Source organism: Enoplosus armatus, chromosome 4, assembly GCF_043641665.1.
Source record: "Enoplosus armatus isolate fEnoArm2 chromosome 4, fEnoArm2.hap1, whole genome shotgun sequence".
Classification (NCBI taxonomy): domain Eukaryota; kingdom Metazoa; phylum Chordata; class Actinopteri; order Centrarchiformes; family Enoplosidae; genus Enoplosus; species Enoplosus armatus.
In genome coordinates this window covers 5,169,580-5,196,892 of record NC_092183.1, presented here as the reverse complement: position 1 = coordinate 5,196,892, position 27,313 = coordinate 5,169,580, and the positions used below count along the sequence as shown (strand labels likewise).

At 39.3% G+C, this 27,313-nt stretch overlaps 1 protein-coding gene across 2 annotated transcripts in view; it reads right to left on the bottom strand.

The window, feature by feature from the left end:
* Positions 1–7,951: 7,951 nt before the first annotated feature.
* ksr2 (kinase suppressor of ras 2) overlaps positions 7,952–27,313 on the bottom strand; it is an 85,890-nt gene continuing 66,528 nt past the window's right edge. For both annotated transcript variants that reach the window (XM_070904453.1, XM_070904452.1), the window contains 10 exons: positions 27,128–27,296; positions 26,168–26,209; positions 24,527–24,596; positions 20,680–20,728; positions 19,320–19,681; positions 15,550–15,646; positions 15,325–15,458; positions 13,099–13,233; positions 10,140–10,269; positions 7,952–8,098 (listed from right to left, as the gene is read on the bottom strand). In XM_070904453.1, the coding sequence (XP_070760554.1) occupies positions 7,952–8,098; positions 10,140–10,269; positions 13,099–13,233; positions 15,325–15,458; positions 15,550–15,646; positions 19,320–19,681; positions 20,680–20,728; positions 24,527–24,596; positions 26,168–26,209; positions 27,128–27,296 (1,335 nt within the window). The remainder of the gene's footprint in view (positions 8,099–10,139; positions 10,270–13,098; positions 13,234–15,324; positions 15,459–15,549; positions 15,647–19,319; positions 19,682–20,679; positions 20,729–24,526; positions 24,597–26,167; positions 26,210–27,127; positions 27,297–27,313) is intronic.

Here is a 27,313-nt window from a genome sequence, read left to right as displayed (position 1 = left end):
TGGATCTGTAAACCCCTCGCATTACCAGATAATCTGGGCCAAATATCGGTACCGACCAAGGACCCAGACCAGATTTCTCCTCTGATTGTCGGGAGGGGTGAATCGGAGATAAATCGGCCCAAAACTCTAGTCTGAGCCCGGCTTTAGATCACACAGGAAATAGTCATAAAACCACTACTTGTCCTTTTTGCGCTTAGTTTTTGTACGTATTAGACAAACAAGATATAACATGTTAATGAGTGACTTTTAGAGGTGCTGGTAGGTGGACTTGTTACCTTTGAACCAAACCAGGCTAGCTGTTTCCCCCCGTTTCATCTGCTGGCTGAAGCCATATATTTATCTGTCAGATATGAGAGTGGAATCAATCCTCTCATCTAACTCTCAGCAAGAAAGCTAATAAGCGTATTTCTCAACAGTGTTTAACTGTTCCTTTAATTTCTTAATAAATAATAACCAAGAATGCTTTTTTAATGTGAACTTTTACTTTGATTGATATTTACTTTTTAATGAATATTTAATATTATAGAGAAATCAAGTTTTCAGAGGTTTTAAGGTCAGATTTTAAAAAGGAAAGTTTATATATATATACATATATATATATATATATATGTATATATATATACATATATATATATATATGAGAACATAGAGGCCTACAGCACTAATTCACTAATGAGGGTCACACATCACCAAAAATACCAATGGCACATATGACGTTGACATAATTGCAAAAAGAAAAGGAATAGCATTAGCCTAATTTCTAAAAACAAATTGGAAAATTCAAGATCTAGACTGGCGTTAAAAAGTCTACGGAATCTATCATCACATACTGTGCAGACCAGTATTCAAAACTGCATCCAAGAAAACCACAATGGATCTTAGCGAGTCTGAATGGCACTGTCGTTGCACATTATCTGCCAGATGGGCCAGCATAGGGCCTGCTGGAGGGGAAGACAGGGTCACATCCTCCCTCCTCTTGCATTATGTAAGATTTATTTTTGGGACGTACAGTTCAAACCAGTGTGGGTTTGCCAAGTGGTTGTCAGACAGTCAACCACTCTCAGGCTCTTGAGCATGATGTGAAATCCACAGTTTGACCGCCAAAAACTTCTTCCCCAAATATGTCAGACAGGCTGCCTCGCTGGTTGTAATTATTCAGTCAGTAAGACATTTCCACCTGATTTGATAACAAGAGTATTTCTGGCATAAGTGTTAAATTTATTTGCTCACTGAATCAGGCCAACAGCTGCGTGGGATTTATTGCGATGTACATACAGGTGTTGCCAGCGTGTTTCTTAGCCTCAAGGCGAAACAAGCGTTTCCTTACTGGCACGGCTTTGGGCTCAGTAAAGCTGAACCTTTAGGACATCCCCCTTATGTGGCACATAAGGCACACTTTGTAGTGCTTATGCTCCCTCTCTCTCTTTCTCTGTCTGACTTCCAAAATTCCCGTCTAATGAAATACATCTCCAGCATAATAAGCCATGTGGGTGTCTTTAAATGAATAAAGAGAACCCCACAGTCCTTTGAGGCTATATGGCAGAGCTAATCTGCTGCTCTAAATTGGCTATTTTCAAAGACAGATACAGTGTGTGTTTTTGTAGACCTGCATGACGTTTGTGAAGGTGAACACTGACTTGATCTAATTAGCCTCATTAATCTAATCAAGGTCCCAGAGGAAGAAGAAACACTTCTGATGTCTTTAATGTGTGATTGTTTGATCCAAACTGGGAGTTATTCACTAACATGATGCTAAGATTGTTTTAGGTATCTTTTTAACAGCTTGGCTTGCCTACCTATACATCTCTTTGTGATCTCCTACATTTCCCAGAATACCCCATTAAAAACCTTTAGAAGAAGAGTTGTTACTGTACATTGGAGATGGAGAGAGCAACAACCATAGCATAGTAACATGTGAGTCACACCAATGGATCTTTTATGCGGTTTACCAAGTTTGGCTGCAAACACTTCACCGTATTATTATATTGTTATTCAATTTTCATTTATTCTCTTGAAAATTGTGATGCTTCTGTTTGGTGCTGCCATGAGGACCCCACTATTATACAAACCACCTTTTATTACCTGCAGCCTTGTTGCTTTTATATTTCCTTTCAGCTCAGACAGTACAACACTTTACAATGGTTTAAATGAAAGATGGTGACTACGAACAAAATCAAGAGATCAAAAAGGTTTCAACTGAAACGTCATGTGCAAACAGCAGGACAAACAAAGAAATATATTATAAATGACTACATATTTTGCTTTGTGGATTTTTTTCTCTTTATGTGATCCCCATCAGTTAATTTCTTGCTTGCATTTCACCTGTAATTATTTTATAACCACAGCAGTAACTATAAATACTGAGAGGTGAAATGATCTCAGCACAGTTTGTACATGAACCTGCGCATCAGTTTGTGACACTGAATCTGTCGATCCCTTGGGATTTTGTCAGGGAGTTACACTTGTCAACATCTAATTATAAATTGGATTTTATATGGACTTTATTCATTATTGTTTAATGACTCTAATTATTATTATCCATTATAAACTCAGTCTGTAAATGTAATATCTGGTTTAATTGCCTCTTGAATCCCAATTGTTCTTAGTTTTGTTCTTTGCGTCTGTATGTACTGTAACAAGAAATGCACTGAACCTTATCGGGTTTTAACACTTTTAAGATACTCGACAGAAACCAAACATTCACGCTCTGATGGGCTTCAGCCTCCCTGAGATTGGGCGATGTGGATTTTATACGCCTCAGTGGCCGAGGCTGGACTTGGAAGGTGGAGAAGAAGAGGGAGGAGAACTGGCTGCGCAGATGGGTAGAGCTTTCATCTGTCCATCTATTTATCTATCGTTCCATTTTCCCGCTCAATGCCCTCACTAACTCCCTCTCTCTCTCTCTCTTCAACCAGTGACTCACAGGTCTGACATTGTACGCCATACAAACACACACACAAGCATGCACACGCGGTCATCACTTTACGAGCACTTGGAGTTGAGACAAATGAAAGACACACCAGATCTCGGGATTTGTACTGTTTGAACACTTGAAACTTATTTTAAAGTGTAAAAAGTGGATTGAGCTTCATGTCAAGTTACACAAAATAACCATTACATATATATATATAAAGTTGTGGGAAGTTGAGAGACCATATTTACACCTTTTACATGACATGTATCTGGATAGGGAAAACGTACGTTAACGCATGCAATCGCAATCACAATAGATCACATTCTGCGTGCATTTACACCATATGTTAACATGTCACTTTCATTATCCAGATACAGATCCCATGTTAATGCCTGGTTTAAATGGGTCTTGGGGATCACTTTTCCCAGCTGTACTTTGTTTTGGATTAATCACCCCTCTCAATCATGAAGGGCAGCTGCAAAGCTGCAACGCAGTATTATTACTACATTTTTCATTCCGTTGATATATTGATATATGCTCCGTTCTGATTAAACTTTGTTAATATTACTTTTATGTTCCATTTTGCTTTTATTTATTTGTTTAAAAAAAGGTATCAGTTATAAGCCCCAGTAGGAGAAGTGTGAAGGGTTGTGTCAGAGGCAACAAGCTCCATCAGTGCAGACTGTTCATCTCTAACAGCTTAATACTTTTACTGTATATTATTTAAAGGCATCATTTGGTTTCAGGGGATTTGTACATGTATTTTTCCTGCTTTCAGTAAGATAAACTCATGGATGTCTTTGTAATGTTATTGCCTGCAGGTTGAAGCTCTTCTGAATGATGAAAACAGCTGGGCTCAGTTCACGGATGTCATGGTAACAGGTACTGTGTCTATCTTGACCTCAGCAGTTTGATTAGTGGAGCTTGTTGAGGATTGGTTAGTCTTATTATTGTGAGGGGAAACCAGTTTAAACCACATTTCTCCACCTTTCCTGCTACAAGATGACACTATTTACCACCGTGTATGCTTGGTTCTCTCATGATGAGGACAGCTCAGAATATTTTTCAGCTAATAGGAAGTGAATTAGTCTTTTTAGGTCACCGTCAGGTCACTGTTGCTTCATTCACAGAGAACTGCAGAGTGGCTGCTCGCTGTAAGTGGAAGCAGTACTTTTATATAATTGTTTGCTAAGAGTTGAGATGAGAACATTGATATCACTCTCATATCCTTCTGGTAAATAGCCAGCAGCCAGTTAGCTTAGCTTAGCATAAAGACAGGGGGAAATGGCTAGCCTGGCGCTGTCCAAAGGTAACAATATCTGCCTACCAGCACCTCTGAATTTCACTAATTAAGACGATATATCTTGTTTGTTAAATACGTACAAAAAAACAAAGTGCAAATATGACAGATTGTGGTTGGGGGGGTTTGTACACTGGACTATTTCTTTGCCAGGCGCAGTGACTCTGCAGTCTCTGCTGGTTGCTTGGCAACCTCACGTTGACAATAAGACCTAAGGCAGATATGACGGTGGTATCAATCTTCTTATCAAACTCTATAAGCCCATTTCCAATAATGTCAAACTGTTCCTTTAACAAGTTTCTATGGATTTTCTTTCTGTTATTTACACGTGTACTGTCTCCTACAGTGAAAACCATTTGAAAATACTTTTTATTCTGACTACAGCCACTGTTCTCTGTGAAATATGTGGTCATAGACCCCTTTCAAGCCTACAAGTGGCGGGTCTTTTGTAGTAAAATATATTTTTTTATGGAGGACCACTTTAAGTATTTAGAATTTGAGCACACACATCACCAAAAGAAAACGGAGTAATTATAAATGCTTGGAACAATTAATTTGCTTGTAAACACTGACTCAACACTAAATTTGCTCTGTAAAGATGTGTTAAAAATTTCAACCAAAGTAAAATATGGATAAGGGCTGACTAAGATAAAAGATGACATAAAAGAAACGGAAAACGTCAAAAATGAAAACATCTTTTTATTGTCATACACTTTGTAAAGGATGAGTGCAAATAAAAGAGCTTGTGATCAAAAATCTACTCATCACTAAGCCATGGACCATAAGGCATCATTAAATACAAGCTTTTTGGAGCTATCATCTACAATACAAGGACGGAATCAAGGAAAAGAAACAACACAGCATCAATGCTTATGCAATTAGAAGGATAATGGAGGAAAATAAATTTAAATGAACAGAAAACAGAAACAACAAAAAAAACACAACACAATTTGTACATTCAAAAGAAAGTAGTCAAAAAATCCACAAGGAATATTGATATTACGGCAAGTGACGATAAAACATAGTCTACAATCTGTTATGTACACTTGGCACTAATGTTAGATCTTTGATTGTTGTCCAGTCAGGTTGTTGTCCACTCTAGCATGTGCACAGGTCGCAACTCTTTTTTTAATTTAAATGCTAGTCTAATCATTTATATATCTATAATAATAATAATATTCTGAAACAATCATTCTCTCAAACAAAGCTGTTGAAAAGTTTTGCAAAGCCTGACATAAAACTTCATTAGGTATTGAGATCAAACTGCTCATTGGACAACAGTTCATCAGAAAAATGCTCACATACTTTTTATATAGAGAGTAGAAGGATTTTTTTTTCATAACAAGAATCAATCTTTGATAGTCCATCTCATGCACTTGAAAGTTGTAAACAGTACAAATATAAATGATCCACTTACAATATTTGAATCCCAGCAATTCCAAAATAGACAGACAGACTCCAAAAAACAGCAGCAGATTGTTTGTATGCATTTTCCAACACACAGATGTGTATATAATGAGGTGGAAAATGGCTATTTAACATGATTGGATTGTCTCTATCTATTCCACGTGGCTAGAGAAAATCAAAAGCAGTATACAGCTCGAATGACGCCACAGCTTCCAATTCATGATGATATGACTCAGATTTGTTGTATCTCTAAAACATACATTTAAAATATATTATGATTTACAGTATGAAGTAGAAAAATGGCCTGGGGTGGTCTTCAGCATCCTGATATGTCTTTTCTGATATGTTAAAGGGAAAGTTCTGCCAGATTTAAGTTGTACTTGTTACTTTAACTTTATAATCCAAGAACTCAACAATTCACACATTTAGATTTGTGTAAATAAAAACCTTTTCACGATTTAAAAAACAAGAAGGCAAGTTTAAGATTAAAATTGTCCTCCACAGTCAACTTTTCAGCAGTGTTGTAGTCAAGAGTTTTTTTCTTTAAAAAAATGAATAAAATCTGAAAACTAAAAGGTGGTTATGTCCAAAGAGAAAAGGGCTAATTTTCGCAATGGTTAATGAAAGACATTCTCCGTGTCTCCGTTTCTGTTAGCAATGCAATCAAGCTTCCTCTAAAATTCACTTTGCATTCAGCCTGAACACAACTTTAAAGGTTGGAACATTTCTTTAGGTGTCTACCAATGATTTTGAAGTAAATCTTAAACATTTCTACTTTTTAGTGTACTATATTTATAAAAGTTCAACTGTGTTGTTTATGGGATGAAATGTTTATGAAATATACCGATTCTCAGAAATGATCAGCATAAAAGTAAAAGTCAGTGGGTAAAAGGATTTTTTTTAGATAAAAATTCAAGTTGAGGCAGGATGAATTTGAAGAGTTCCAGTTCAAAGTGACTACAACACTGCTTTAAAGCAATGTTGCCAGAGAAAAGCCAAAAACAAACTCAACGCCTGTTTTGCCTTTTTAAAGGTCATGTGCTCTCCCTTCACGCGTCTAACAGTCACATCATGTCAGAGCTTGGAGTCTTAAAACGTCTTTTTCCTGTACGGATTAAAACCTCAGACCCAGGCCCGTCAGCAACAGGTCTTTGATCCATTTAGGTTTCCAAACTATCTTATAAAACAGTTTCACACACCACTCAGAAAGCTAACGTGTCATTCTCAGTATTTTGTCTCTGATTAGGGTCTACAAAGTTCATGTATCGACTGAATAAAATAATACTAAGTACAGCACTGACTATACAGCAGCAAGCTGTAGATTTGAATCTGTATCCATTATATTCTCTATCTATCATTATCTATTTAAAGTAAAATAATATACACTTATTTCTCGGAAATGGGGGATGGGGGGGGGGGGCTCAGTGATAGCATTTCTGAAGGGTAATTAGTTCTGAAACAGTTGACGAGATACATTTCACGTGTCAGCGATTTCACAGAACAGCGTCAAGTGAGGGAGTCCTGGTCTGACCAGCGGCTTTTCCCCCCCCAAAGTTATTGTTCAAACGTCTCGCTTATGTTCACAGGCAATATTCAAAGCACAGGCTGATCAGAGAACAGTCTCCCATCAAAGGACCGTGCCAACACATCCCCACACAAACAGGGACGCTGGCTTCTTCACATTCAAATGGTACGGTGTAAATAAGAGGACATTTTTAAGTTAAATAAAGCTCTTGAGACAAACATGTAACCTGTACAGACATCCACACATGAGAGGCCGTGAGGTAACACTGACAGAATGGTCTACACAGTTGACAGACATAAGGAATGGCAAGACAATGTTGTGAAAATATACAATGTGCGATGTACAACGGTTACTTTCATTCAAAAACAAAAAAGAAAAAACATTTGTACTCAGACATGTGTTGTTGTTGTTTTTTTTTTAAGTCCAAGATGATGTGATCAGTCGAAGGTTACAAGCAAGATACATCCAGGAAATAAATCAAATATTATGAAGGGATCAAGTCAATAGTAAAAAAAAAAAAAAAAGATAAAGGAAAAATATCCAGTATGGTTTAAATCAAACCAAAGAAAATATGAGTCCCGACTGCTTTGAGAAGCTGGACAGTCAACTTATCTGTACACACACATGCCAACATTCCATGAAAATACACACAGCACGGGCAGTTTTCATCACTGGGCTGGCTTTTGGATTCAGTGCATTCTTTAAGGAGGTGGGTTATTTATGTAGAGTTATGGCGGCTGTTTGTTTTTGTTTTTTTTTTGTTTTTTTTATAGTTGCTGATTGTTTGCTGTTTTGTGTCCCTAACTCATTTGACATACTCAGCTGACTTCCAGAAGTGCCCTGGGTGGGAAAGGCGACGGTTCCGTTTTGGCAACTTTTCCAGTAAATCTACCAGCTTGGAGAAGCTGGGCCGCTCTTCCTGCTTGTACGCCCAGCACAGAAGCAGAATGTCCTGGAAAAGACAGAGATACACGGAAAACAAGGCTTTAGATTTCATTGTGTCGTGTGTTGTGCAAATAATGGTCTCTGTATTTAAAACTGAGCCAAAACATACTTTTCTCAAAAATGTATTTAGTCTAAAACGGAGGTTTTCAAGCTGTGAGGTGTGCGAGTTGAAGTGAGGGTATAAGGGGAATATGATGTACCGCGTGAGGTGAAAGTGACAGTTAGTTATTGTAGTTTGTGCTGCTGATTTGTCCCACTCACCAACATGGTCAGCAGTTGTGGTTTCCAGCTGTGGAAAACAGCTCTAGGAGGCTTTTAAGGTATTGCCTAAAACTACAGCAGCTAAACCAAAATGTTTTTTTTTTACTCGGACTGGCTCAAGTGACTCATCACGGCCTCAGTGTGTGACCTTGCAGCCACTTCGAGGCCAAGCATGCTGAATTATCAGGTAAACCTCCAGATCTGTTCAAATGGAAACTGGAGGTGTTTCAAGGAGAGAGGAGAGGCGTGGAGGAGTTACGCAAGGTGAATCAACCAAGGACTCCTATATTGCCAAAAGTATTCACTCACCCATCCAAATAATTGAAATCAGGTGTTCCAATCACTTCCATGGCCACAGGTGTATAAAATCATGCACCAAGGCATGCAGACTGCTTCTACAAACATTTGTGAAAGAATGGGTCGCTCTCAGGAGCTCAGTGAATTCCAGTGAATTCCAGCGTGGTACTGTGATAGGATGCCACCTGTGCAAATTTCCTCACTCCTAAATATTCCACAGTCAACTGTCAGTGGTATTATAACAAAGTGGAAGCGATTGGGAACGACAGCAACTCAGCCACGAAGTGGTAGGCCACGTAAAATGACGGAGCGGGGTCAGCGAACGCTGAGGCGCATAGTGCGCAGAGGTCGCCAACTTTCTGCAGAGTCAATCGCTACAGACCTCCAAACTTCATGTGGCCTTCAGATTAGCTCAAGAACAGTGCGTAGAGAGCTTCATGGAATGGGTTTCCATGGCCGAGCAGCTGCATCCAAGCCATACATCACCAAGTGCAATGCAAAGCGTCGGATGCAGTGGTGTAAAGCACGCCGCCACTGGACTCTAGAGCAGTGGAGACGCGTTCTCTGGAGTGACGAATCGCGCTTCACCGTCTGGCGATCTGATGGACGAGTCTGGGTTTGGCGGTTGCCAGGAGAACGGTACTTGTCTGACTGCACTGTGCCAAGTGTAAAGTTTGGTGGAGGGGGGATTATGGTGTGGGGTTGTTTTTCAGGAGCTGGGCTTGGCCCCTTAGTTCCAGTGAAAGGAACTCTGAATGCTTCAGCATACCAAGAGATTTTGGACAATTCCATGCTCCCAACTTTGTGGGAACAGTTTGGGGATGGCCCCTTCCTGTTCCAACATGAAAAATTCCCATAAACACACTCCTAAACCTTGTGGAAAGCCTTCCCAGAAGAGTTGAAGCTGTTATAGCTGCAAAGGGTGGACCGACGTCATATTAAACCCTATGGATTAAGAATGGGATGTCACTTAAGTTCATATGCGAGTCAAGGCAGGTGAGCCAATACTTTTGGCAATATAGTGTATCATGTTGAACTGCATATTACAAAGACAGGAAAGGAACCACCAGGGCAGAGGTGCAGTTGTCAACAGACTGAAAACCCCTGGTCTAAAAATGTAACTCTAACCTAACACCTTTTGGTAATATATATACAGTTTTTTATAAACTAAAATTTATTCATAAAAAATATATATTTTTGTTACCACATTTAATAAACTCCACAGCTTTGCACAAAACTTAACTAATTAAAACGTTAGCCAAAAAAAATACTTACTACTAATTAAATTCAATTTAAAATTACATAATGGTGGATAAAACGTTGCTATTTGTCCTCTTAAAAAAAAAAGAATCGTTAAATTTTTAAAGTGTATAAAACATGTCGGAGCAAAATGAGTCTAGGAGTCAATGCTTAAAGATAAAAATTCTCTTAGTTTGTTTTAAAAAAAAGAGTGACTCGTGAATTGTGACAAATTAAATAGAAGAACTTACTGATATCTCCTTCCCCATGCCAGTTTGGGCGAGGTTGGGCTTCATCCCGCTGCCAATCTGCCATATGATCACCTCTGCTGGCTGACTCTTGTAAGGCCACTCACGTGCGTGTAACTCGTACCAGATGGTGCTGTGGAGACGGAGGAACGGAGCGGGTCAGTGCTTTGGACTGTCTAGTCAAGAGGATAATACCACTGTCTTCAGAACACACCTACGGAGGGTTCACATCCCGGCCAGTGCTGACACTACCAGACAAGATTTCAGTCAACTATAAAGCATCAAGCTCGGTGGTTTTAAATCAGGTTAATGTACAGCTGCAAAAGCTTGTATTTTGTGGATGAATTTAGTTTTCAACTTTAAGTTTAAAAAAACAAACAAACAATACATTTTTAATTACTGCTAATGCAAAATTAGCATACACCACCCTGCCTGTGCAAATAAGCGGTTGTTTTCATTCTGCTCCTGTGCGTCAAGTTTGAGTAGGATAAAAATAGCTCTTTGCCAGGAGTAGGGGGAAAAAATGATGGCTGATTGTTGATGAATATGTAAAACAGCCATGGGGGTCACCTCTAGGTAACACAAGGGCTAACAGAGCAGCTGGAAATTGTGCGCCAGCGCTGCACTCTTCTTCCCTTTAGAATGATATAACGACAAAACCTCCATATGGGGGACCATCTGAAAATACAATTGTGCTAGGAGTCAACAGAGCAGGGTCCACCCCCACAAATGAATCAGTAATGGCAGCAAAGGAAGAACAGGCGCCGTGGGGATTTTTAATCAATTTAGGACAAATGTAAAATTAGACTTTAGGGGAGGAGGGGGAGGACACCTTGGTTTGAGAAACCTGAGTGACACTCAGGCAATCTGTGTGATGTAACTAAAGGGGTCGGTGAAATGATTTGAGCCAAATTAATCAAATACCACATATTTTTGACAAAAGAGATTCACGGCTCATTACATTTTGGGAAGATTTGAGATAGAAATACTACAACCACCTAAATGCAAGAAAGAGAGGTTTTTTTGGTCCTAAGCCGGTAACATGAATGAAATCAATAACTATTGTAATATTAACCTCGACAAATGAGTGCGGTATCTATCTTCTTATCTAATTCTCTGCAAGAAAGTGAACTCTCCGCCATTTTCTCTCTCATGTCAAAGGATTTGTCATGGACCTCCACAGCTTTGTACACAGCGAAGGTAATTAAAAATGATCAAATCAGTCAAAGTTAGATGAGATGGTCTCTTTAACTACATTATTTTTTTATTTTATTTTATTTTTTTTTACTGTTATCCAGTTTATCTGCGAGTAAGCAACTTGAGCTTTCGAATGTTAATGCAACAGCTACCGTTCACTAGCCATGCTTACATTAGCCCTCACATATATTTTAAAACCTTATCTGTTGATGTTAATGTTCACTAAATGTGTGCTTTTGGAGATTATGGAACACACTCTTACACTAATATTTTCTCTCCAGAGGGACGTGGATTAGCCTAGTTACACCCGCGTGACCAGGTTTTTACAAGTTAATGTTAGGACAAGCAGAGGCAGACAGCTAAGCCAGTCACAATCAATTGTGTGAGGACAAATGGGTGTTTCATTTCAGGTGACAGCAGAAGAGAGCAGCAATTGAAATTATACAACTTTTTCCAATGTTAACATTTGATTTATTTTTAATGCATATATGGTGTTCTTCCAGCAAAGGCCAGTGATTCACTTCTGCTTTTCTTTGAGTGATGTCTTCAGTAGTCGTGTGTATTATTCATATTAAATAATTGGGCTATTTATATTTATATAGGTGGGAAACACCCTGATTTCTCTTTAGCGTCATCAAAAGCTTCAAGAAGTTGGAAAACCACATAGAGTCATTATGGTAGTGATTTTTAAAAACTGGTGATCTTAAAATGGGTCAGTTCTGGCAACAAAATAAACTTTTATTGTAAAAAAAAAAAAATTCAAATGAATTGAATTTGAATGAAATTGAATTTTATATTCACTGGTTGGTGCGATAAAAAAGCGCCATATCACGAAAACGTAAAAGGCATCAGAATTAACAATGATCCGTATGACATTGAAGACACTCTGTGGATGCTGTCATGTGGCCAGAAATTGGGTTTCCAGGGAGATACATGTTCCTTATTTCAACTCTAGGGAAGCAAACTAAACAAAGCCTGAAGGCATATTGGAGTCTACACGCCTGGTTTTTTAAAGTTAGTTCAGAGGGAAGCTAAGGTATAATTTTGCTCAAAAGTGTAAACATAAAACAGAAACTACATAAGTTTTGGCCCCAGGTTAAAAATCACCAACACCTCCGCACAATGTGACCGAAAATAATATAACACAATTGATTGGTACAATTTATTGTTGAAGGTGGGAGCTGCTGTAAGATGCAACACATTTTTACCTCTTTCCAAGATGGTAACTCTCTCTTGGTTTGCCTCAATCAATTAACTAAGCTTCCAAACCTTCTCACACGCCCACATGGGGGAACCAATAACCAATCAGTGCGCTCTTTATCTTCTCCATTCATAAAGGATAAGTGCCAAGTCGGGGTTCTTCACTGTTCCTGAGAATATGGGACCTTCCCCGTAATACGGGACCAAGTGGAGTCTACGTAAAAATCTGATTATTTTTAAGCAATTAAGCTTTAAAATTGTTAATCCTGCTCTCAGTAAGTTGGATATCTAAACTGTGACAATAACTGAAGCAAAATTCTCATTTAAAATATCACATATTTTTACATGATCTTTGTCTTTGTACAGTAAGCAGTGAAAATCTGTATCTATAATGAGATCTGAAAACCTGTTAATGAGAGTTGCCTATTTGTCATGTGATGTGGAGTTTTAGGACACTGCTCTGTAAAAGTAAGAATTTATTGAATACACACACATATTTGGGGGTTTGTAAACAGTGAATTAGGGGACAAACAAACAGGAAAGCATCAGGTAAAATGACACTCACCCAAAAGCAAAGACATCTGACTGTTTGGAGAAGGGAAGCTTGTCCTCCTCTGTGTCCGGAGAGAGCTGCTGGATGATTTCTGGGGCCAGGTGACACAGCCAGCCGTTGGGGATCCTCAGTTTGTCTTCTCTCCGGCTGCAGAACAAGAAAACATGGAGACAGAGACTTGTCAGGGTTTATTGATCTGCTGTATCGTGCTGCCAAGCCATTAAAGATGTTACATTGCTGAATTTTCATCACAGCGCATTACCATTGCCAGATAGCCGTAATAAGTTAAGTTGATGATGTTGCTTTTCAATGATTGCTTCAGAAAAGTGTGAACACTAAGCTTTGCAGTTGCAATTTCCAGCCAATTTATGTACCAATCATCTAAGTATACATTCAATTTGCGTTTAAACCATTACAGGGTCGTCAGTTTATTTACAAAAGGCGCCTATAGGCTGTGTGATAAAGACAATCCTACAAATTCATTGCAAGTCACGATGCAAGATGGGTCTAATAAAGTCTTGATCACAATGTGCGTTCAACTGTACAATATCAGTTTTGAGGCACTCCCCAGTTCCTTCAATTGGTACATTAAAAAGAGTTTAAAAAGACTAAGAACAGAGACCGACTGATTAGATATATCTGTTTTTTCTTTTGTTTTGTTTTTTACAATCAATGCAAAAAAGATGAGAAGAATTTTTAACCTTTGGACAGAGCCAGGCTAGCACATTCCCCCTGTTTCTAGTATTTATGCTAAGCTAAGCTAATCAACTCCTGGCTCTGGCTCAATAGTTAATGCACAGATATGAGAGTGGTATCAATCTTGTCATCTAAGTCTAATAAGACTATTTCTCATAATGTTGAACTATTCCTTTAAAATTAGGGGGGCTGAACAGAATAGTGATATAAAACAAATAATGTAAATAATGTAAATGTAGAAAAGGCTATAAAACACCATTCAAATATCTAGATGGACCGTGAAATTGGGCAAAATTGTTTAGCTCTCCCACCATTTTACCCTAACAGCCATGTTCTTCACTTGACTACATCTTAAACACAGCAGAGGTACTGTGGCATAGTTAAGCCTCCTTCATAACAATGATTAGTAAAATATTGTAACATTTCAGATGAATTTAGCAATGTAATCTGCTAATTATGTATGCTAATTATATACTGTTAATATAATCCTGCTGTGCCTGCAGATGTGTACTCAGACGGCTCGCTGTGCTGCTCTCACTGGTCTGTCTCCAAAACCCTTTCACCACTCACAAGCTGTTTGTGGAAGGCTGATGAAAGTCTTGGCCTCATGAGGTCAATCTCGAGTGGATACAATATGTGATTGCTGGATTGCTCAGCTTTGACATGGTAAATGAGAGAAAATATACTCTATCTGTTAGTGGAGTGAAAACCAATTGATGGCGTTTTGATCGTTACAGTGATTACAGTGATTCACTGTTTTTTTTGGATGACATTTCTGTTTGTACTGCCTGTGCTGTCAGCTTTATCCAACCACTATTGGATTTCTCTGCTCATCCTTGACCCCGCGACTCTCTTTTTTTTTTCTCCTTCTCTTTAACACTGTTTGTGTTCTTCAATGGAGAAGTGGGATTTTCTTCCATGTCAGTGGTAAAGATGGACTGGAGACAGTTTCCATTTGAAATACATCAGTTTAACGCAAATGATCGCACTCATGCAAGTTAGGCACTTACAGCACAGACTTAATGTTGCACAAAGAAATATGAATTGTGAGTTGGATTTCACCATCTCTATCTCCTAACCCATAATCCATGCCGTTTCCTGTCAGAGAGGATGTTGCTAATTGCCCCCTGACGTTGGTCTATTTGTTTTGAAAGAAATAAGAAAATAGGGGCCAGTAACAACCCTTGGCAAGAGCAAATACACATCTGAGCATACAAGCTGACACAAGATTAAAACTATAATTTAAATAACGGAAGAGAAGCAGGTTTGTAGTATTTAAAATACTGCATGTTTAGAGACTGCTGGCCTTTTTCAGTTTGGTCCTGTTTTTTGGTAATTAAATGGTCTTAAATTAAACATAGTACTTACTCACTGGTTGTAAAATATGTGAAAATTATTACTATTTAAATAATTATATAGCTGACAACAGTCAGCTATATAATTACTGACAATTACTGTCTTTTTGTGAGTATGTAGAAATCCCTGCATTGCAAATGCTGAAAAAAAGTGCTCCTTTCTCTGATGTGTATTGACCATAATTACCTGCCAGCCTGCAAAACCCCAGATATGGTGAAGAGTCCAAAGTCGGTGATGACGACTTTGCCGTTGTCATAAAACACGTTCTTGGACTTCATGTCTTTGTGTAAGATCCCCTTAGCGTGGAGGTAGCCCATCCCCTGAGGACAGAGAGAGAGAGAGATGTGACTTTTCTGTAATATGATGTGTATTGCAGAAGTGTTCAGGGGAATCAGTGTTAAGTTGTTTTACCTTGACCATCTCTTGTGCGATCTGTCTGGTCTTGTTAACATCCAGGACAACCTTGGCGTCGCGCACCACAGAATAGAGTGTCCTGCCTTTACACAAGCTGAGAGAGGGAAAAAGACAAGGACAAGATTTCAAGTTACAGTGTTGACTTCATGTAATAATTGTATTACCTTCAAAACACTTGACAAGAACAATCCATCTTTTGCAATTCAACTTGAGTTTGCCACGCTGGTTTGCTTTTACAATCATGTACTGTTGGTCTAATCCGAGGTACATTTGTGTAATGATTTTCCTCATTGTCGTCAGAGTGCTGCTGTTTTCCCACTATTGCCAAAGTGACGAATCACAAAGAAGTAAAAAATGAGCACCCCTCTTTCACTACTGTCCTACAAAATAAATTATTGTGCAGCATCAAGTTGGACTTCAATTTGGCTTAAAGCTTTTCTGTTTTTGCCTTTTGATAAATCAAATTTGGGACTATTCATTCACATCTGCCACTGGACTGTAACTGCATTATAATATTGATTCTTCTGTTCATACTGTTTTATTAAATCTTAGCTTATTTCTATCTTCTATTTTATTTTAATCTTTTTAAATCTTTGCACACAAACATTGCCTTTTGTTTGTTTTTATATCTTGTCATGAGACATTTTATGTCTCATGTAAAGCACTTCGATCGCCTTGTTGTTGAAAGGTACAATACAAATGAACAGAGAGGTATTTTATCACTACTGTTTTTTCTTGCTAATGCTGCATTCAAGGCATGGCAGCAGAAAAGGAGGAAGGAAAACACCCAGTTGGTATGTTCAGACTTTTTAACATATTAAACCAAATGAGAACACACTGTGTAGGCTATATAGCTCTTTTTGATTAGCTAAATCAATTGTATTAGTGTGCCAGTGTAGTGTTTATTTACACTGGCACCAATTTGTTGACACATTTCAGCAAGTGGGAAATATTACAGGCATATATACAGAAATTCTTCATATCTCCCATTCAAATTTACAACTACAGTTTGTATGCTGTGACACGAACATAGAATAACAATGCAAGAATGCCACTAATGATGATTTTTAGGTAAACTGCTCCTGGATTCAGAGTTAACTTCCAGTGTGAAAGCATCCATAGTTGGAATACTGACACAGTATTCAGTGTTTTTGAAAATATTCTCTTTTTAAATAACTGGTGACACAAGATACCCTTTACCTTCTCAGTTCGCACATTGCTGCACTCACTTCATTTAACCATCAGTCATCTTTCAATGCTCAATGTGCTTTTGCCACTTTTAAGCAAGACACAGGCTTACCCTGAAGTTCACACGTGTGAGACTGTGTGTCAGCGAGTTAGTGCAGTTTGAGATGTTGTTAGAGGATAAAATGTCATCTTTCTGAACTGGAACGTGGGCCCACTCTGTGCCAGGGTGAAGCTGTTGCACTGCGCTTCGTGGAGGTGGTGTCATATTTCTGGAGGGGTGCCATCGCAACGGCGTATTAATAGACAGCTCTACAACTGCCCCTGCCTCACACCCGAAGCCCTAAACCCCGACTGTGCCACGCAGGTGACCAACAAAGGACCTGAAGCCAACAGTTCATGCATATTCATTCCCAACGTTGACCTGACAGCATCTGCATTTTGAGTAGCTCTCTTCCCTTGGGCTCTGTTCAACTTCAACATGCTGCTCATGGCTTTAGTGACACATCAGTTGACACCTTTACATAAACGCAACGTCTTATGACAACAATTACCGTTATACCTCAAGCAAACAGGATGTGTATAAGCCATACTAAGGATACAGAGGCAGCATTTCAAGGCACCCAACACACTGAAAGTCACCTATGTGCTTTGAAATGGAGTAATTATTCCATATCCATAGATTAAAACCCCAGCAGTAACATCACAGATGACCCTGTGCTCTGTATGCTCGGCAAAATCGATCCACAGTCAGTTGTGACAAATGAAACAATCGAAGAAAAAGAAACAATCAATATTTATGTTTCCACTAATGCAACCTGAAAACTCTCATCCTTAATAAACCAATAAACCACATCATTTTACAGGTGTGTCATGTTGCACTTTGAGCTGCAAGAGTACGATAAAGATAGCATGTTTTAGTTCCCTCATCTTTTAGAAGTTGTGTCACAGGAGAAGCAGAGTACTGGTGGATAACAAAGCCACCTGTTGCACTGACATTTGCTATTGTTTTTCAGCAATCAGCAGTGAGGATTTCTGTAGAAGCAGCCAGCACATCTGTCAGCTCCCCTGTGCTCATGACAATTTCAGCTGGCATCAACTGCAATCACGCATCTCAATCAATCAGTCAATCAACCAGTCGGGTAGTTACTTAAAGGATCTTTACAACCACAGCGAACATGATGACATTTAGCTACATTAAGTTTTCTGAAGCATTTTTTTTTAATTGTGAATCCAGCATGTCTTAATAGAGAATGAAAGAAAAGCAAGTACATACAACAGAGGGGTTTAAGTGAGACACTCTTCTTTGTTCACACAGCCTGCGTTGATGACAGCGGGAGGGTGGCAAATATCCAAACAATTTCCTTTTGAACATGATTAGCTGTGCTAATTAACTGAACAAGAAAGTATTCCTTGAGATGGTCTTTGACAAGAATACAGCCCTGTCCTCCTTGTTAAAAACGAGAAAATACTTGGACACTAAAACATGAAATAATTAAAGTTGTTCACTATGTGAGAGAATTCATTCAATCTCTCTCCAACCCTGTGCTGTAGTCAGTTGTACTGTAGTCAAGAAAAAATACAGCAGGGGATGTGGGTGTGGGTGGTTCATCCATTCAACAACAGCAGCAGCCTGTTCTAATCATAACCTCTGCACGCTTCATTGTCAGCCACTCTAAACTCATTGTTCCAGAGGGGGGCCAGATCTGTAGCATGATCTAAAATGAGTCCCGGGGGACAAGGACCGGCTCTGGAGGCCAAATAGCTACCTAACCACAGAGCAGTTCACAAGCAGAGCAAACCGCAGATTTCTGAGCTGTAATGTGAACTTTCAGGAGACTCGGCAAGAGACAAGTGAGGAACAAACGGTCATGTGAGGAACACGTGTTTCCGAGGTTACAGTGTTGTTTATACACACCTCTGTTTATAAAGATTTAATGTAAATATATCCAAATATATTTAGAAATACCTGTATTTATATACCTTTAATACATTCCTGCAGTATATTCGCCATTGTTAAATGGACAGATTCCACATCACGTTTATCCTCCTGGATCCTGGATCTATAATTATTCCTGCATTTTCTTTAAACTGCATGTAAGTGCTGAAATCCAATAGCATACATTTACTTAAAATAACACCATACTGCTTTTTATAATTGCATTCAAATGTTTTTATATCTACTTTTATTGCCTTCTTTATATTACATTTGCTCTCGTGTTCTTATATGGTGTTTGTGCACCGTGCAGCAAAGGCTTCAAAACTAAAACTGTGTCCCAATTCCATACTACATGAGCAGGTTTTGAGTATGTTATCCGTTCACACTTGAAAACTGTAAAAGCATACTCAAAACAGTCAGTATGCATTTTAAAATACGCTTGATTTTTGAGTGTGTTGTTGATGGACACCATTGTCAATGCAATTAACATGGGAATTGGAGGTGCTGGGAAAAATAACATACAATGCAAATGTAGGTGAGACAGTATTTCTGGACATTGCACTTGTAACTATGAGAGACGACAGGACAGGAAGTTCAATCCAGGCTTTCTGTACAACACAAGCTGTTACATCTTCATCCTTACCTGGTGATGATGGCCAGATGTGGTGGGCTCATGCAGGCCCCCATAAACAGCACCACATTCTCGTGGCGAGTGTTGCGATAGGCCATCACCTCCCGTTTGAAGGCTTTGAGCTGGTCCTCGTTGTCACGCTCGATGTCGATCAAGCGGATGGCCACCTCGCCGTGCCAGCGCCCGTGGAAAACTTTGCCGAAGCGCCCCTTACCAATCATCTCCCCAATCTCCAGCTGCTCAAACGGGATGTCCCACTCCTGCAGGAAAATGCTGGTCTGGCTGGCCTTGCGCGGGAAGTTGCGAGCCGACAGGAGCGACAGGTTCATCTCCTCGAACTCATCACCGGAGTCCTCATCGTTGCCCTCCTCATTCTGTGAAAAGGCAAAATATAACTGTTCTTTGACAGCTGTGGGCCTGAATTTCACAGATTTACAGATTTGCTAATATGGTGATTAAAATGCCCGTAGACAACACAAAGAGGTGGTGTTAAAATATTCTACCAAATGACAAATGCCATTCAGCATCTGGAGGATTACAATCTGCTATAACCTCCTCCAAAGTATGCAGGCGTTTCAGAGGTAAGATACATACATAGTTGTTTATCTACAGGCAGTAATGTCTTGTGGTGTCGTGTTATCTTTGTACTTTGCTAAATATACAATAATTCTCTTTATTTCTGAATTTTAGTTCATTTCTGACTCCAACGTTGCATGGCAGTGAAGTCAAAGAAAGGTATATACTCCATGAATGTCTGTATTTGAGGTCACCAATAAATACTCAGTACTGTTTAAATCATAAATATGCTCTGCTCTATTTGTAAAAGAAAAAAGAAACACACTACAGATACTACATTTTTCTCAAGCTGTGTGTGTTTGAAATACTGACTGCTGTTTAGCCCCACCAATAAAAAAAATAGAGAGTTATGAGGAGGCAAAACAGCCAGAGGGAAAAACTGTCTGATTTAGTCTGATTTGATTTTAAATATAATGTACTGCAGGAGTGAAAATGACCTATTCAAAGATGCCTGCTGGAATATCATTCAAGGCAATCTGCATCACATTTTCTTAAAATATATCATTGTTACAGGAAGCTGTGTTTATTTTCCTTCTTGCTGCTTTTTGACGCATAACTCACCTGAAGGCTCCTCAGAGAGCTGAGCCAAATTATGTTAAATGAGAGAACGACGCAAATGACTGTGACAAGTGACGGTGAGAGCTGTATTTTGTCTTCATTCAGATACACAAGTAATATCACGGCGACATTACTGACAAAAATGTGGAGAAGTAAAACAACGTAATGACAAACTTACATTCACGCACATTCAAAAGCACCCCAAAGGTCACACCTAGAGATCAAAAGAAGGACTCACGTCTGATGTAGGTTCCACTTCGATTTGAAGTAAAGGGTTGCCCTCATTCCTAAAAACAAGAAGAATAGAATACATGTAAATAAAGCAGGTCTCCTTTCACACATATAACTGAAGAATGTAATTTTTTACCCCATTCTTCCTTTTTAAATGGCATCTTGGTCCTTTATTGCCATAATAAAGTGTGAATGATCCATTTTTATTTCGTATCCGGACAATGTCGCAGTCGTGATTGATGCCCCCAAAATTCATTTAGAAATGGAGATTATGAAAGGAAAGTCGTTCACAGTTAGACAAACTGGATATAGAACATAACATCCCTACATGGACTACCTAAAGACTTTAACATTAGACCTTCTGTATAATGTGTAAATCTTGCTTGTGTAGTTTAACTATATTTATTTATGACTGATTTTCACTAAGTATGTTGGCTACTTGTGGATTTATTATTGCTCATTTCTTGAACCACATGACTGAATAGTGGTGTAGTGACTGTAATATGTTTCCTTTGTGTAGGCATGTTTACCACACTTATATATTATTAAAAGACTACTCCCCCGATGTAGCGTCGCACTCCTATAATATAATATGCATGGGTCAGAGATTCGGGCGTGTTATGGTAGTAGTGCTTAATGTAGCCACGAGCAAAGATGAGGAGCGGGCTACAAAGGTCTGTTAACCTCACTCACACTTTTAGCTAACTCAGGCTTGCTTTTGCATCTCGTAAATATTTTAACATTTGTGTGTGAGTGCTGATGTCATTGGTGGTGGAGCTTGGATCTGGGACCCACACCTGTGTTCGATCAGGGCAAGTCTATATGTGGACCTTCACGGTTGTATGCTGAGTATAAATATCATAGCTGTATTAAATAAACATTTTGGGGAGCATCAATTCAGTGAACGGGCGCTCTGCTCTTGAACACCTGACATAATACTGGGATGGCCATATTTAAATGAATAGATTTAAAATATATTTTAGCAGGAGCAAACTGTTTTACTTAGATTTGTTTTATCTTAAATCATTACAACATTTCTTTCCTACTCCTACTGCGAACCGCCGATTGACATTACAGAAGATAATGTTTAGATTTCCCCTCCGTCATTTCCAATTAGTCCATCCTCCGGCTGTTATTTGTTTATTCTTCTTACAGCTTGTTTAGTTTTGTTGACATCTTTTTGTGGAGCTTGCATTTTCTTTGGTACTATTCTGCTCAATCAGGCTGTGTATTTTGTTCCTAAAAAAATACTAAATATTTTCTTGCCTAGTTTACACTGGAAAGAATTACTGGACCACACGCTTTTATACTGTGATCCAGCACATTCACATCAAGGCTATCTGACAGATGGATGAATAAAATGTGAAGAGGATTAAATGCAAGAAAGGGCACTCCTAATTACTTGTGGCATTTTCTGACCCTAATTCTTTATTTTATAGTCGTTTTATGAACTTTCAAGTGCATTTGCGCCCTGAGCCCCTATTAATTTCTGACCCCGGCATGTATACTGACACCTACACCGTGGGTGCCAAGGACACGACACAAATGAACCCACTTCTCCTCTTCAACCCACCCTCCTACGTCCACATAACTGGCTGTGTAACATCAGCGCGTAACCTTTCACAACCTTTCTGTGGTATATTAACACTGGTTTGCTAAGCAATCGTGGACTCTGGGCAAAGACCACAGGTGAGGCAACGTATAAAATGTGATTCCTGTGGCGCCAAGGGCCCCTACCACCGGTTCAATTTCTGCTCTAATGAGGGGTACCTGCCGGGTGTTGAGGTCTGAGACAGGCCCTCATTAACCCTGGGATGAGGCCATTAAGGCCAAAGAAATCTGCCAGCTGCCGCTGCAAGAGCATACAAAGATGTGGGAAAGGAGGGACAATAGCATTAATTAAATCAGAGGAATATGGGATTCAGAAACGCGCTAATGTATTCACATTCGTCAAAAGGCGGAGAACGAGAGACTGTGAGAGTGAGAGGTAGTAGATGTCTCAATGACACGAGGGTTCAAGGTGATTTTTTCACTCTTTTTTAAAGAGATATCTTCATTATCTCATTTCTGAATGTTTAGCTTCACGGGGCTGCCTCAATTTAGAATACACAATACTCTCGTCAGCTCTCAAGAAGCAAAGGTAAATAATGTGACTGATCCAAGTGGGGATCAGGAGGTTAGCTTGAAGAATGAACTATTGTAAATGATAGCATTTCTTGAACCAGTAGATTTTAAACGTTTTGTTTGAGAACATCTCCCTATTTACTGCAACAGTTCCTCTGATGTCTTTTCCGTTATTCTTCATAACTTACTGCAGGTTAGCACTAAAATCATTCTTCTAAAAGGATAAACAAACATGTTTTCAGGCTTAGACCCACCATCTCATACCAAGAACGTGAGAAAAGAAGGTGTACAAGGTACCGCTGTACATCTCTGAACAGTGAATGTTTGTAAACGTCTCAGATATCCACAAGAGAATGTATAAGTGAGAAGAAGCTAAAGCATGGCCCTGAAGGGCTATCCGAATCGGTATCTAGCTAAATGGGTATCTAGTCTACTGCTGTACTGACATCATCATTTTGATGAAGATTAAACCATAATTATTATGTTAGCAAACAAAAAAATTATATCCAAGGATTTAGCTGCCAAAGCCACATGGGATTTGTAATGGTTGAAGGCTTGACAACAAAATAATTGTTTCATGATGAGCTACATAGATTTTACTTTGACCTGTATACCCATTTGGCTTACAGGGGTTGGCAAATAGCAACTGTGGACAAAATCTGCCTCAACCAAATTCTTTATCTGTCCATCCCCCCAATGAAATGGAAAATGTTCCCTATATAACTTGATATTTATACAAAGGTCCATTACATACAAATGAAAATGACCATGTACACAGCTACAGTTCCTACATGCATTTGTCGCACCTTGTGCAAAAGTGGCAGTGAGGCTTTACAGTTCAATGGCTGAATATAATCTGAAACATGCAGAAAGTAATCTTTACGTCACATCAAAATGATTATGGTAATGAATGTTGCACTGCACCTCAAACAATCCCATTCTATTCAAATGCATATGCAGCCTACTGTGATGAGTGCATACCATTATTTGTAGTCCTATATTTTCTTCTGATTCTTATTATTTCCAGATGCTGCTTTCCATATTTTATCTCAAAGCTGGCAGCTGCTGCAGGAATGTGGCTTTTTTTTAATCCAAATACATCACTAACATGCACAGCCCCGTGACCTATACAGTACCTTAATTCAAAGACTCGTACTCGCCTTCCTCTATCTAGGACCTTTTCAAAGCCGTGCTGATATTTGGAAAATAGAATTAACAGTGGCTTTATTTGCTATTGATTAAACCATTACAATCTGGGGTACAGCCCACATTTCATCACAATTGACCATCCGCCTATAGATGGAGGTCCTCTTGCCCTGTTTCTTGTGATAGATTGAGATCCTAATCTATTTAACATCTGGGTCGAAAGGCATCTCATCACTCCTCCTCCTCTTCCGGTTGTTTTCCCATGACCACTGGCTTCCTCAAAGAGCCAGTGAAAATCCAGTTGGCATCCCAAGTGTAGCGTGAACTAAAGGCCATGCTAACATTAGTTTCTGAGTATTCGTCATGTCGGCCCTCGCATTGAAATTGTCACCCAAATATCTGTGCTCCAATAAGTCTGATTTGGCCTCTGACCAAGAAGAAGGAGGAGACGAGGGAGCATGCAGATGAGAGGAAGATAACTGAGAGGAGACATGGACCTGATGAAGATCAGAAGTACTTTCTTAATTTCTTTAAAGGTAGACATGTGGTTGTATCTAATTACTTGTGTAATAGATGCTACTCACCCTGGTTCAGACAGGACTGGGTGCAGGATGACCTGCGGTGCTCTGCTCGGAGGAGCTTCTGGAGCAACATCTGGAGATATTAAATATCAAACCAACATATTAGAAAGTTGCATTCATTACTAAATCCTTTTTTAACATTGTTTATAAAGCTGTCCATGTCTTAGAAACTAAGTGGAAGATGACAGCTATTGAGAGGATAGATGTAACTCCATCTTAAGCTGGAGCTAAGGTGAGATAGAAGATAAGATAGAACTTTATTTATCCCAAACTATAAATCAAAAGCTATGTCGAAGGTAATTACGGTGGGTTAGGGTAAACCCCTTGCATCCAGTTTGCACCCTCGTGGTGGGAACAGTGGCACGCTCTGTGGTATGCAGAGATACAACATATGTAGTGATATACGGCAATTTCATATCACTTTGCTGCACCTTCACAGTACGTGTCCTTAAAGCATGTAGAAAAAGCACATTTAATTTGATCACCATAAAAGGACGTACAGCACATACAGCATGTCGCATTATCAGAGAAAGAGAAACAGCGGGTTGAATTTTCCTGTTCAACATGTAAGATGAGTAAGGTCAGCTGTTGTGTTGTATCTACCTCTGAAAGACATCAGAGGATTCGCTGCCACGCTTGCCGCCTGTGTTGGCACACTCTGACAATTTGAGACACAAAGTGGGAGCCACAAAAAAAACCTCCCCTGTGTGGCACGGTACATTAGTAGCTGGCACCGTCACCTCACAGCAAGAAGGTACGTGGTTTTGTTTTCTGTGAGGAGCCTGCATGGATGTTTGCATGGATTTACCCCAAAGACCAGCAAGCCAGAGGGAATGAAGGCTCTAAATTGGCCAATGGTGTGAATCTGAGCCAGTCGGTCTGCCTGTGATCCCTGTGACAGACTGGCAACTTCTGCAGGGTATTCCTTCTTTCTACCAAAAATGTACGCTGGGATACGCTCAAGCCCCTTGTGACACCGAAAATGAGCACTTGTGTGAAGACAATAAATTCATACATTTTGTAATTGCCCCTTGGAGGCTTATGTAAATGGGTGTTTTTTTTGTTTGTTTTTTTTGTTTTCTAAACAAGAGCCAGCATTTACAGTAAATTTAATATGACGTGAATGTAGCATTAGTTCTACTTACAACATGATGGTTTTAGATTGATGGGACTAACAGTAAGTGGTAGTGTTTGGCCATGTCGTTATGCAGCTCATAAAGGTAGCTGATGTAATTTAGCTGAAAAACAGACAACAGTATATATGGTTACAATAATCAGAACCTGGGTACCGCTGTATGCTGTATATTTCATACTGCATTTCCAAAAACCTGTCTCCCCAGATCTCAATTACACCTCATTCTTTTCCTCACACCACTCCAGGTTGTCTCGGCTGTAATAACCTGCCAAATGAGAAAAGACTGTGTGGTACCAGTGTGGGCAAAAGCAAAGAGTCTGGGCATTGACAAATCATTAGGAGACCCAAATGAGACAAGCAACGAGTGGGTGTAGGGGCCAAGAGTCTTAAAGCAGGCCAAGGTGAGGAGATGAAAATCACCACCAACATCAAAAGAGCCCTCCTCCTCCTTACTTTTCCTGGGCTGGTTGCAGTGCATTGTGGGTAATGATCAATTATGAGGTACTTACCTGGGAAGATGAATTGTTGTTTGTATTTGAAATAACTGGAGGCTGCAGAAAAGACAAAAGGAGAGTTGGAGTTTGATTTGAAGACATGTGGACTTCTATCACATAGCTGTTTATTAGTTTAGTATTTATACTCAAATTAGTTCACATACAGATTATAAAACAGTTTTTCTTATAATATAAATTTATGTTGATTAACCATTTGAACTCTAGTCTTTTACTCCCTATATATACAGGCTTTTAGCACAGTCACTACTTGAATTATCCCAGCATGCCATCTACAGTACTGTATTGTTATTTTCATAATAAATTGGGCCACTCTGAAATGCCATTAATTTGCATGTGAGTTGTACATGTTCTCACAGTTTTTTATGAAAAAAAATGTTTATGAACTATAGAATAGTTTAAGTTTTTAGGGGATGGCCAATACTTTGGTTTGTGACGAGAAACCTGCAAAACTAATCACATTTTCATTGTATATGGTGGTAATGAGCAAATGTGAACATTGTAAACATTATACCTGCTTAACATCAGCATGTTAGCATTGTCATTGTGAGCATGTTAGCATGCAGATATTAGCATTTAGCTGAAGGCACCACTGTGCCTGAGTACGGCCTCACAGAGCTGCATGGCTGTAGACTCTGTGCAGGTGCAAGTCAAGGCTGAGGATTAATTGTTTCCTATCAAATATAGCCTTAGGAGGTTAACATCAAATATTAACCTCCTAAGACCTGGCATCCACATGCGTGGACATCACATTTTGGGTTATACCATAATACTTCATTCTGCTTATATGGAAATTCAAAATTGTCCCCGTATGCGGAACCACATCATGTCAACAGATGATGCTTAGTTTTTATACTTATCAGGTCCCAATAAGCCCAAATAGCAAAGAGAAATTAAGATAGAGCTTGGGTCTTAGGAGGTTAAATGTGCGTATTCAGGTCTGGCATATTCAGATACCTGTCAAGTTAAACTGCTTCTGTTGCCGCGCCGACTGTGGGGAGGGATGTAGTGGCGAGGGGGGTGTGGCACTGCTGGGCAGGGGAGGAGCCGGGGAGGACGGGGTGGAGGAGGTGGTGGATGAAGGATTACTGCTGGAGTCTGGTTGATATGGGACTGGGATGTGATCCTGAAAAGAGACAGAAA